Source organism: Haliotis rufescens, unplaced genomic scaffold (genome assembly GCF_023055435.1).
Source record: "Haliotis rufescens isolate VD_foot unplaced genomic scaffold, xgHalRufe1.0.p SCAF_9, whole genome shotgun sequence".
NCBI lineage: Eukaryota > Metazoa > Mollusca > Gastropoda > Lepetellida > Haliotidae > Haliotis > Haliotis rufescens.
This window is the reverse complement of record NW_025964383.1, coordinates 36,545,145-36,558,635: the sequence shown is the minus strand read 5'-3', so window position 1 is coordinate 36,558,635 and position 13,491 is coordinate 36,545,145. Positions and strand designations below refer to the sequence as shown.

The 13,491-nt window shown below is 44.3% G+C and overlaps 3 protein-coding genes across 3 annotated transcripts in view; all 3 read left to right on the top strand.

Moving 5' to 3' along the window:
• The window catches only part of LOC124113163, a 54,386-nt gene extending 48,764 nt beyond the window's left edge, over window positions 1-5,622 (top strand). Inside the window, exons 32-33 of the mRNA XM_048390406.1 lie at window positions 1,759-1,862; window positions 5,440-5,622. Of these exons, the coding sequence (XP_048246363.1) occupies window positions 1,759-1,862; window positions 5,440-5,583 (248 nt within the window). The 3' untranslated portion in view covers window positions 5,584-5,622. The remainder of the gene's footprint in view (window positions 1-1,758; window positions 1,863-5,439) is intronic.
• A 146-nt stretch (window positions 5,623-5,768) lies between these two features.
• Window positions 5,769-7,544, top strand: LOC125377358 (mucin-2-like). Its single transcript, XM_048390405.1, has 2 exons — window positions 5,769-5,780; window positions 6,360-7,544. Exons 1-2 carry the CDS (start codon window positions 5,769-5,771, stop codon window positions 7,542-7,544), a joined length of 1,197 nt encoding a protein of 398 aa, XP_048246362.1.
• A 202-nt stretch (window positions 7,545-7,746) lies between these two features.
• On the top strand, window positions 7,747-8,731 carry LOC124113162 (autotransporter adhesin BpaC-like). The gene is made up of 2 exons (XM_046473415.2): window positions 7,747-7,815; window positions 8,213-8,731. The coding sequence occupies exons 1-2, from the start codon at window positions 7,747-7,749 to the stop codon at window positions 8,729-8,731; spliced, it is 588 nt and encodes a 195-aa protein (XP_046329371.2).
• The last annotated feature ends 4,760 nt before the right edge of the window (window positions 8,732-13,491 follow it).

Sequence of the window (13,491 nt, the reverse complement as noted above, 5' to 3'; positions counted from 1 at the left end):
TTAAAGCGGCGTAAAACAATACTCACTCACTCACTCACTCACTATTCGTGGTAAACTGCGGCATGGTATCTCGGTGGTGTAGCACTATAACCCCAGCCAGACTTGTACAAGCAGCCATGCACCTCCACGCACACGCACTCACACACATGTCGTTATTTAAATGAAATAATCTTGAACGCGAAACCCTAGTTCACCTTCACCTGTCCCTGTAAAAAATATTCTCATCATATACAGGGTCTTGACTCCCACCTGGACTGGTACCATTACTGGTTTGTATAACAAATTTAGCGTGTTCAGCCTCCAGTGGTTACAAATCTTTACCATATCCGTTTATAGGTGCGTGGAGCGTCTTCAGTTATGATTGATAACAAAATGTGAGACGTGGCCACACCTTGAAAGTCTATTATGGGTTGATAAAGTTATAAAAAAGCTTAAATTTTGCGACAGTAATTTTACCCCACAAACACATTTTACCTACTTCGCCATTGGTTTTCATTCGATACCGTGGACCAATGAGCGCTATGTAAAGTGTCGTCCAATCGCAGCCTACGAGATATCACCAAACACCTGTGTACTCCTCGAGGTTGCCAGGTGCCTTGCTAACGTTCCATTTTACTATGTATTGAACAGGTAGTGTGTCCAGAGGGGTTAGTTTTCTTTACGAATCATTGAGTAAATATGTTTCACTTTACTAGTGGAGGGCACGGGTGGCCAAGTCGTCTGAAGCGCCGCAATTCCCTGTGCAGAGTTGCGTCCCTTTGGTTCACCAAACACCTATGATCGTGGGTTTGAATTCCGGTTCGCCCCGATTATGTTTCTAGATTCGTCAGTACCATAGCCGTGCTCGTGGGTTTCGCCAAAGTGGTTAATGTCTGAGACGTGCGTCGGAGGTTTTCTACCCACATCAAGCAGACATACCGTGATACAACTGGAATACTGTTCAAAGTGGCATCCGACCCAACTCGGCCCTCACTTTATACCATTTTATGACCACGATTATTCCAAAAATATCAGCTATGTTACGGATATATATATACTCTGCAAAAAAAAGTATATGAAGGGATATGTGGGCATACAGTTTTTATGAACTCGGTTATTTCCAATAGTATGGGTAATAAATCTGCAAGACCCGTAAAGATCCGGTATAGAATAGGTCTTTGGCAACCCATGCTTGCCGTAAAAGGCGAGTATGCTTGTCGTAAAAGACGACTAACGGGATCGGGTGGTCAGGCTCGCTGACTTGGTTGAAGCATGTCTTCTTATCCCAATTGTGTGGATCGATGCTCATGATAGCAATCACTGGATTGTCTGAACCAGACTTGATTATTTAGAGGTTGCCGACAAATAGCTGGAATATTGTTGAAAGCGGCGTTAAACAACAAACAAACAAAGCATACACAAAAAATGCAAGAACGTGTAACAATGTTACCCTGATGCTACGTACATGTATATGGGGTCACGGGCCACCCAGCCGTCTAAGGCGTCGCGATTCGCTGTGCAGAGTTGCGTCCCGTGGACACGCCAGAAACCTATGATTGTGGGTTCGAATCCCGGTTCGCTCCGATTATGTTTCTAGGCTTGTAAGTACCATACCCGTGCTCGTGGGTTTCACCGGAGTGGTAAACGTCTGAGACCTGTATCACTTCGGGCTATCCTCCCACATTAAGCTGACACGCTGTGATATAGCTGGAATACTGTTAAAACCGGCGTAAAACCCAACTCACTCACTCACTCACTACATGTATATATATCCTGCAGGGTTTAACCGCAACAACGATGTAGATCCCCGATACTTGGTGTCTTTTACTGACGCGCTGTGTTGCTGTATTCCCCGTTGCTGGCAGAGCAAGGCGGTAAACAAGGTGAGTCTCTGCGTGTTTGTTTGTTTGGGTCAATGACGTGTACAGCCCTCTGTGTATATATCGCCACCTTTCGCCCAGCAGTAGGTATGGCAGTGTAACCAGGGTGGCCTTATAACCAGGCAGGTAAAAACCAGACCTTGCTGACATGATCATATAGAACATGACATGAGAAAACATGCATCCATTCAAAGGATATCACCATTAACATGAAACTAATTTGTTTGTCATTTTAAGAAAGTGAACGAATCTGTGTGGGTTAGTTGGAAATCAACTGAGATCAATGCAAATAGTTTTTTTATTAAGAAAAGGGAGTTATCTCCAAACGATTAACCTTGTTGCCAATTTTCTTGTCAAACTACATATACACATATGCACACACAAAGCCTCCCACCCACCGAGCCACCCAGACCCCCACCCACCGAGCCACCCAGACCCCCACCCACCCCCCACCCCCACCCCCCACGCACGCTCGCACGCACGCAGACACGCACGCACGCACGCACGCACGCACACACACACACACAAACACACACACACACACGCTGTGACTCTGCTTGAATGTAACAGTTGGTGCTTACACGGAATGTGGTCTGAGAGTGTTAACATTGTGTATGCATTTGTTGCCTTACCTGTACATGAGAGCCTAACGGTGCCACTTTGGTAGTCAGATTCTAATACATACTTTTGAAAAAGAATTTTCTCTTTATTTAAATTAATTGTTTATATTTTCGCAATTTCGCGTGTTTTCTCCTTACTTCCCTCGTTTTTTGCCTTTTACGCCAAAATGAATCTATTTAAAAAAATGAAATCTCAATTTATTTTCTCGTTACTTCGATTATTGTCTTGCAATTTCGATGATTTCTCGAAATTTCGAGGTATTTATCTTTATTTCAATTATTTTATGAATGCGTTTATTTGAAAAAAAGATATCGAAATTTCTATTTAATATGGAAAGGGTTTCTCGCTTTTATTAAGCCAGAGAAATCATTCGAATCTGTGAATCCGAAAGTAGAATAAACATGTCATGATTTGTCCAATATTCAATAACTTTCGAAAAGAAATATGATATGAGTGTATAGGTACAGCACGGGTGATTTGGAATTTCATTTTGTCATTCATCAGCACGACTACGACCTCGACGCAAAGGTCAAGTGACATGGTAACCAGTAACACGTTGAAACAAACACGTGGGTTTAGTGTGTCCGTGCCTGACGCTTACATTCACACCAACCCGTAAAACTGAACGACCTCTTCCAATTGCAAGTCACAGGGACCGCCTTCTTTTCAAAACGGCACTGGTAAAGCACCCGTAGTTGTATAAATCACAAAAGTAGCATGACGTCATTATGTAAATATTGTGACGCAATTCATGTGACGTCAAAAGGGGCCATATATAAGCTTTGCACATTGTTCTAACCGCAGCTCTGCATTTTGTGACCTACAACTGCATTTATCCATACTTATAATAAAAAATACTTAAACACAATAACATTTTTGCCGACATGATTAAAAAAGAAATCCCTTTTGACATGAGCCTCCGCAGTGATCAAACCAGCTGTTTCGATCAGAGGTGGTCACCGTGATTTGAAACGTCGCTTACAAACGTTTGACGGTGTTTTCGTACACACCTGTGGGCGAGAAACCCATTTGAGATAACTGGTATCAAACATATGTGAGATCAAATTCCAGGCCAGTGTTTGGCTACTTCATGGTGATGACCTGAGGTCAGATTATGAGGGACTACTTTCCAGATCGTAAGTCATTGATAAGTTGCTCGTGCTTCAGTCGAATGTCCACCTAGTGTTAATAAATATATCCCCGTGTTCTCGGTTTGCGGACGCTTAAGAAACATTCGCTAATCACAAGAACCGTAAAACATTGAATTCACTTATCAAAGACAGCTTTATCGAAAAATCAAGCCATCATCTGAGTAGTTACAAAGTCTTTTGACACCACAACCCTCGTTATAGCGGGAGTACTTCGCGATAAACATGGCCGTCAGAGAACGTTTGATGTCCGAAAACATATGATCCGACGATATATGTTTCTCTCCTCTTCAACCCTCACTTCGAAGTCGACTAAAATTCGAAATACATCACGCCCACTAAAAGTTTTGAATTCTGTTTGAATTTCCCTCTTCTGTGATATCATCCACTGTCATTTTAGGCAAAGCAAAATTACTGTGTGTTAAGAAATCTAAATATCGGATATTAAGTCGAAGGATTGAATTTCAAAAATAGCACATTAATGATCACGGGAATCTGTTTTTCACCAAAACACCATTCTGAAACGTCGCCGAGGAACCTGGAATCGTTTAGAATGTTTTGGAAAATACCAAAACACGACGCCGAAGTGCACTTTCCGCCATATTGGATACTGTTCACAAAAATGACGTTTCACGTATGCCGGTTAGGAAACGCCTTTTAGATCACGTACATTTCAAACTCAGCTGCGATACATGCATCCCTGAATTCCTCCTACATTTTAAAATGAAGAGACAAATGGTCTTTTTGACCAATTCAAATTATCGAGATGACATCAAGCGAAATAAATTAGGCGTGGAAACGAACACTGTGCTCGGAAAACTGTACTTGTTGAAATGTAAATGAAGCAAAATTCAGATTTTACACTCTCCCATTTTGAGAGATCAATTCGTCTAATTGTTGCATGCGTTTGAGAAAAGTCGTGGGAAGAGTATCGCAGCACGAATTATGGAATTAAAATTATATGCATAACAATGATCAGGGAAATTCAACAGAAATCGTAAAAGTTTCCGTCTTGTGTGACGCCATTACTGACGCAAAGTCACGCACATCGCCGACGGTAGTTATCAACATTTCTGACAAATTCTCTTGGTTACATTGGAAAACATTAAAACAAATAACAGTACGCAGATGGTCTGATTGTGTCTGATTACTTACATGACATATTTATGTATCTACCATCCCCCAATCAACGAAAATCCTCCTCTGAAAATCCCTGTTGTCAGTGAACACGCCATTTTCTAGAAGTCGGTCACCGGAAGTGATGTCATACGGTAGTTGTATACATTGTTGTACATATTTTGTCATTTCTTTGAGATGAATTTTTTAAACTTGGCATCTTTCGGGTTCTTTGATCTTTTCCTGTTTTCACTGTCATCATCGCTTTTGTAATCCACAGATGGCGGAGGTTTAGGGTCACATTATTTATGAATAGTAAGCAGTACGTCGGATGACGTCACTCATGACCGTCGGATGACGTCACTCATGACCGCTGTGTTATGTATAAATGCGACACTGCAATCATGAGAACAGACAAAATGCTTTCGCTCGTTAGAGACGTTTTAAAACAACTCGTAAGATAAATGGTATCTGACAGGCACTCGTGTAGTAATCTCTATTTATCATCCAAAACTTATCGCTTGGGTGTGATCAAGCGATATCTACATTGTATATATCGCTGCAATGAAATTGCATCACAATGCTTTGCAGACCATTGTGACGTCATTGTTACCATGATGTTCAATATGGTATATTCTTTCTTTATAAGAAGGACACAATGAATTGTTTCTCACCTGTATTATTAATTGTGTTAGGATGAGACGAAGCAGCCTGTCGACAATACAACAGATGGACGACCTGGGGGGACTGACATGCTCTATTTGTTAAAGAAGTCAGAACGAGAAGACGAGGCTCATCTTCCACAAAAGACTGAAGAAGAAACACCGTTTACATCCTGAGTTCAACTTGTAATTCAATTAAATGTTGTTATTCAACTACACAGACTTTGTATTTTGGATATACTAGTACACTGCGTCACAAATTAGAGTGAGTGGGTATGGTTTTACGCCGCTTTTAGCAATATTCCAGCAATATCACGGCGGGGGACACCGGAAATGGGCTTCACTCCACAAATTAGAACTTAATGTGTACAAACGTACATAATAAAAACTGCTAATGCTGATCTTAGACCTCTGATCTTTGAAAATCAATATATTTGCTTTTTTCGGCACAAATTTGCAACATTTTAAACATGGTAGGGGTCTTGTGGCTTCAATTTATTTCTCACGCCAGTTTTTCATTGAACCAGTTTAGTTTTGCACATCATTACTAAGCAACAGATAATATTTTACAAATTGTTGGGGGAAACCAGACAAAACCAGATTTAACAACAGTCCTTTCCTGAAATCCATCATCACCTGCTACACGATACAACACCTGCTACACAAGACACCAACACCTGTTACACAAGACACAACCACCTGTTACACAAGACACCAACACCTGCTACGCGAGACAACACCACCTGCTACACGAGACACCACCACCTGCTACACGAGACACCACCACCTGCTACGCGAGACACCACCACCTGCTACGCGAGACACCACCACCTGCTACACGAGACACCACCACCTGTTACATAAGACATCACCACCTGCTACGCGAGACACCACCACCTGCTACACGAGACACCACCACCTGCTACGCGAGACACCACCACCTGCTACACAAGACACCACCACCTGCTACACGAGACACAACCACCTGCTACACGAGACACCACCACCTGCTACACGAGACACCAACACCTGATACGCGAGACACAACCACCTGCTACACAAGACACCACCACCTGCTACACAAGACACCACCACCTGCTATACAAGACATCAACACCTGCTACACGAGACACCACCACCTGCTACACAAGACACCACCACCTGCCACGCGAGACACCACCGCCTGCTACACGAGACACCACCTGCTACGAGAGACATCACCACCTGCTACACAAGACACTACCACCTGCTACACGAGACACCACCACCTGATACACGAGACACCACCACCTGCTACGCGAGACACCACCACCTGCTACGCGAGACACCAACACCTGCTACACAAGACACCACCACCTGCTACACGAGACACCACCTGCTACGAGACACACCACCACCTGCTACACGAGACACCACCACCTGCTATACAAGACATCAACACCTGCTACACGAGACACCACCACCTGCTACACAAGACACCAACACCTGGCACGCGAGACACCAACACCTGCTACACGAGACACCACTTGCTACACGAGACACCACCACCTGCTACACATGACACCACCACCTGCTACACGAGACACCACAACCTGCTACACGAGACACCACCACCTGCTACGCGAGACACCAACACCTGTTACACAAGACACCACCACCTGCTACACAAGACACCAACACCTGCTACGCGAGACACCACCACCTGCTTCACAAGACACCACCACCTGCTACACGAGACACCACCAACTGCTACACGAGACACCATCACCTGCTACACGAGACACCACCACTTGCTACGCGAGACACCACCACCTGCTACACAAGACACCAACACCTGCTACACGAGACACAACCACCTGCTACACGAGACACCACCACCTGTTACACAAGACACCAACACCTGCTACGCGAGACATCGACAGCTGCTACACAAGACACCACCACCTGATACACAAGACACCAACACCTGCTACGCGAGACATCGACAGCTGCTACACAAGACACCACCACCTGCTACACAAGACACCACCACCTGCTACACGAGACACCACCACCTGATACGCGAGACGCCACCACCTGCTACGAGAGACACCACCACCTGCTACGCGAGACACCACCACCTGCTACACGAAACATAACCACCTGCTACACGAGACACCACTACATCCTACGCGAGACATCACCACATGCTACGCGAGACACCACCACCTGCTCCACGAGACACCACCACCTGCTCCGAGAGACACCATCACCTGCTACACGAAACATAACCACCTGCTACACAAGACATCACCACCTGCTACACGAGACACCACTTCATGCTACGCGAGACACCACAACATGCTACGCGAGACACCACCACCTGCTCCACGAGACACCACCAACTGCTACACAAGACACCACCACCTGGTACACAAGACACCACCACCTGGTACACGAAACATAACCACCTGCTACACGAGACACCACCAACTGCTACACGAGACACCACCACCTGCTACACGAGTCACCACCACCTGCTACACGAGACACCACCACCTGCTACGCGAGACACCACCACCTGCTACACGAGACACCACCAACTGCTACACGAGACACCAACACCTGCTACACGAGACATCGACAGCTGCTACACAAGACACCACCACCTGCCACGCGAGACACCACCACCTGCTACACGAGACATAACCACCTGCTACGCGAGACATCACCACAACCACTACACGAGACACCACCACTACAGGAGACACCACCACTACTACAGGAGACACCACCACAACTACAGGAGACACCACCATAACTACAGGTGACACCACCACCACTACAGGAGACACCCACCACAACTACAGGTGACACCACCACCACTACAGGTGACACCACCACTACACAATACCCCACCACTACACGAGACATCACCACAACTACAGGAGACACAACCACAGCTACAGGTGACACCACCACTACACGAGACACCACCACTATACGAGACACCACCACTACACGAGACATCACCACAGCTACAGGAGACACCACAGCTACAGGTGACATCACCACTACAGGAGACACAACCACTACAGGAGACACCATCACCACTACAGGAGACACAACCATCACTACAGGTGACACAACCACCACTACAGGAGACACTACCACCACTACAGGAGACACCACAACAGCTACAGGTGACACCACCACCACTACAGGAGACACCACCAACGCTACAGGTGATACACCACTACAGGAGACACCAGCACCACTACACGAGACACCACCACCACTACACGAGACACCATCACTACAGGAGACACCACCACCCCTACAGTAGACACCACCACCACTACACGAGACACCACCACCACTACACGAGACACCATCACTACACGAGACACCATCACTACAGGAGACACCACCACCCCTACAGGAGATACCACCACTACACGAGACACCACCACCACTACAGGAGACACCACCACAGCTACAGGTGACACAACCACCATTACAGGAGACACCACCACCATTCAGGAGACACCACCACCACTACAGGAGACACCATCACTACAGGAGACACCACCACCACTACAGGAGACACCACCACCACTATACGAGACACAACCACCCCTACAGGAGACACCACAACTACAGGTGACACCACCACAACTATACGAGACACCACCACTATACGAGACACAACCACCACTACAGGAGACACCACCACAGCTACAGTTGACATCACATATATTGAAGTTGTCATTACAAAACACAATTTACAATGTACGGTAGGTGTTAAACGTTTGATACAACCGAATGTTATTGCACAATACTTTACGGAGGTTTAGTTGCACGTTCATATGTCTTGAATGTTTGATAAACCATGTCCCGGTTGTTGGTTTTCTTGAGTTTGTTCAATCCGCCAAAACGGGGTGACCTGCAAGAACGTGACAAGACAGGTGACGTACCTGAAGACGTTCGCTCGTCACGTCAAAGACCCGGTCGTGGGTCCCCACACAATCCAGTGATTAATATCATGATCATCGACCCATGTCTATGGGATAGATGACATGCATCAACCAAGTTAGCGAGCCTGACCACCCGATCCCGTAAGTCGCCTCTTACGGAAACCAAAGTCGCCTTTTACGGCAAGCATGGGTTGCTGAAGACCGATTCTACCACGGATCTTCACGGTTCGCTTATTTCTGGTGTCCCCCGAAATATTGCTGGAAGCAGCGTAAGACAATAATCACTCACTCACTCATTTTATGTGAACTGGCGAAAGTCAAATATCACTCTGGTAGGTTGAGCAACACAAACATAATTAGATGACATAGAACTCCGATGACTGAAGTTCAGACATGCTTGAAAATAGTAGTTTGCTTTAAGACATGGAACTGAAAAATTCTGATTTCATCGACAGACATGATGGGGATGCACCTTATGAACTACTTATGAAAGATGGGGCGCCCGTCACTTATCTCACTTAAAGACATTCTTTGATTCTAAACTTAGATTTTGAATTGTGCAAGTCGACTCATCTTCATAGGAAGTCCCGCTGTGACTTTTACTGTTAATTACTTAGAACTTGACTCTTTAATACAGTTATACGTAACCTCACAGCGGGGTTGAGACTTAAGGGCGCTCCGCACTGAACCCAGGTTAATATAGAGAGGAGTCATCAAAATGTGTGTCAGGGTTTGCTGTCTGTTACCGTCGCACAAGGGATACTCTCATGAACCATGGTTCTCAGTGATACTTTTTAATGTACACTGGTATTAATTAAAAATACAGTTTATATTTCCAATAATATTTTAACGTTTTAAACTACAGCACAGATTTGGAACCTGTTTGTGGGTTTGAATAACGCTCTGACCTGCTGTGTGTCACCAATGTTTGAAAGTGTGCCGGTGATTTGTTGATATACAGCCCTATCAATGTATGTTTGTTTGTTTGCTGTTTAACGCCGCACTCAGCGATATTCAAACTATATGACGGTCCACGCAATTGGTATCGATGACATGTATCAACCAAGTCAGCGAGCCTGACCACCCGATCCCGTTAGTCGCCTTTAACAACAAGCATAGTCGCCTTTTACGACAAACAAAGTCGCATGTTACGCCAAGCATGGGTTGCTGAAGACCTATTCTGTACCCGGATCTTCACGGGTGCACAAAGACGTGATAATCGCTTCATTTTCTAAGCTGAATTATGAAACAATATTGACTATAGTATGATGAAATGTGGTACATCCTTCGAATGGGTCATAGGGCGACCTTCGATGAAGGTCAAGGTGATGTGTTGCTTTGTAATCTCAACCACCTCCATGTGTTTTGATAAGCATCACGTTTTTGACTAAAATTAATTAATGTGATTAGTAGGTGATAATACTGAAAATCCACGTAACGTTCTTATTAATGAAGCAGGATGCATGGACGTTCAACACCTGGATACATGGCATGTACGATGACTGGATATGGCATGTACCATGACTGGATATGACATGTACGATGACTGGATATGGCATGTACGATGACTGGATATGGCATGTACGATGACTGGATATGGCATGTACGATGACTGGATATGGCATGTACGATGACTGGATATGGCATGTACCACAACTGGATATGGCATGTACGATGACTTGATATGGCATGTACGATGACTGGATATGGCATGTACGATGACTGGATATGGCATGTACGATGACTGGATATGGCATGTACGATGACTGGATATGGCATGTACCACAACTGGATATGGCATGTACGATGACTGGATATGGCATGTACGCTGACTGGATATGGCATGTACAACCACTGGATATGGCATGTACAACTACTGGATATGGCATGTACAACCACTGGACATGTACTTGTACAACCACTGGATATAGCATGTACAACAACTGGATATGGCATGTACAACCACTGGATATGGCATGTACCACAACTGGATATTGCATGTACAACCACTGTATATGGCATGTACAACTACTGGATATGACATGTACAACCACTGGATATGACATGTACAACCACTAGATATGGCATGTACCACAACTGGATATGGCATGTACAACTACTGTATATGGCATGTACAACCACTGGATATGGCATGAACAACCACTGGATATGGCATTTACAACTACTGGATATGGCATGTACAACCACTGGATATTGCATGTACAACCACTGGATATGGCATGTACAACCACTGGATATGGCATGTACAACCACTGGATACGGCATGTACAACCATTGTATATGGCATGTACAACCACTGGATATGGCATGAACAACTACTGGATATGACATGTACAACTACTGGATATGACATGTACAACCACTGGATATTGCATGTACAACCATTGGATATGGCATGTACAACTACTGGATATGACATGTACAACAACTGGATATGACACGTACAACCACTGGATATGGCATGTACCACAACAGGATATGGCATGTACAACCACTGGATATGACATGTACAACCACTGTATATGGCATGTACAACTACTGGATATAACATGTACAACCACTGGATATGGCATGTACAACCATTGTATATGGCATGTATTCTCCCTAACCGTGATGTCTTTTAACCGTAAGTGCAGATTACTTTCTTTTTAACGCAGTTTGATTCTTATGGCGTTTTATTTTCCAGGTTGCCTTGCATAACATGTGTTTGCCAAAATTGGGAGTGATGTTTTAAAACCTGAACTGCTGATAACTTTGTCACTGGATATGGCATGTACAACCACTGGATATGGCATGTACCACAACTGGATATGGCATGTACAACCACTTGATATGGCATGTACAACTACTGGATATGGCATGTACAACCACTGGATATGGCATGTACAACCACTGTATATGGCATGTACAACCACTGGATATGGCATTTAAACCACTGGATATGGCATGTAAAACCACTGGATATGGCATGTACAACTACTGTATATGGCATGTACAACTACTGGATATGGCATGTACAACTACTGGATATGGCATGTACAACCACTGTATATGGCATGTACAACTACTGGATATAGCATGTACAACCACTGGATATGGCATGTAGAACCACTGCATATGGCATGTACAACTACTGGATATGGCATGTACAACCACTGGATATGGCATGTACAACTACTGGATATGGCATGTACAACTACTGTATATGGCATGTACAACTACTGGATATGGCATGTAGAACCACTGGATATGGCATGTAAAACCACTGGATATGGCATTTACAACCACTGGATATGACATGTACAACCACTGGATATGGCATGTACAACCACTGGATATGGCATGTACAATCACTGGATATGGCATGTACAACTACTGGATATGGCATGTACAACTACTGGATATGGCATGTACAATCACAGGATATTACATGTACAACCACTGGACATGTACTTGTGCAATCACTGGAAAGGCATGTACAACAACTGGATATGGCATGTACAACCACAGGATATGACATGTACAACTACTGGATATGGTATGTACAATCACAGGATATTACATGTACAACCACTGGACATGTACTTGTGCAATCACTGGAAAGGCATGTACAACAACTGGATATGGCATGTACAACCACAGGATATGACATGTACAACCACTGGATATGACATGTACAACCACTGGATATGGCATGTACAACCATTGGATATGGCATGTATTCTCTCTAACTGTGATGTCTTTTAACCGTAAGTGCAGATTACTTTCTTTTTAACGCAGTTTGATTCTTATGGCGTTTTATTTTCCAGGTCGCCTTGCATAACATTTGTTTGCCAAAATTGGGAGTGATGTTTTAAAACCTGAACTGCTGATAACTTTGTCATTAAGTGTTTACAGACATGGGACTTTTAGTTTCAAATTAATACATCGGTGGAAAAAGTGGTCATTGGTGTTCCTTAATCCGACATTGATGTCATTAAAACTGGAAGTACTTTTAAGTTCGTTATTACGTTAGGTGAATGAGACTTTCTGTTTCAAAGTTGTAAAACATTGGGTATCTGTTTTTTGTAAATCCGGAAGTGATGTAATTGAACCGGAAGTGTTAATG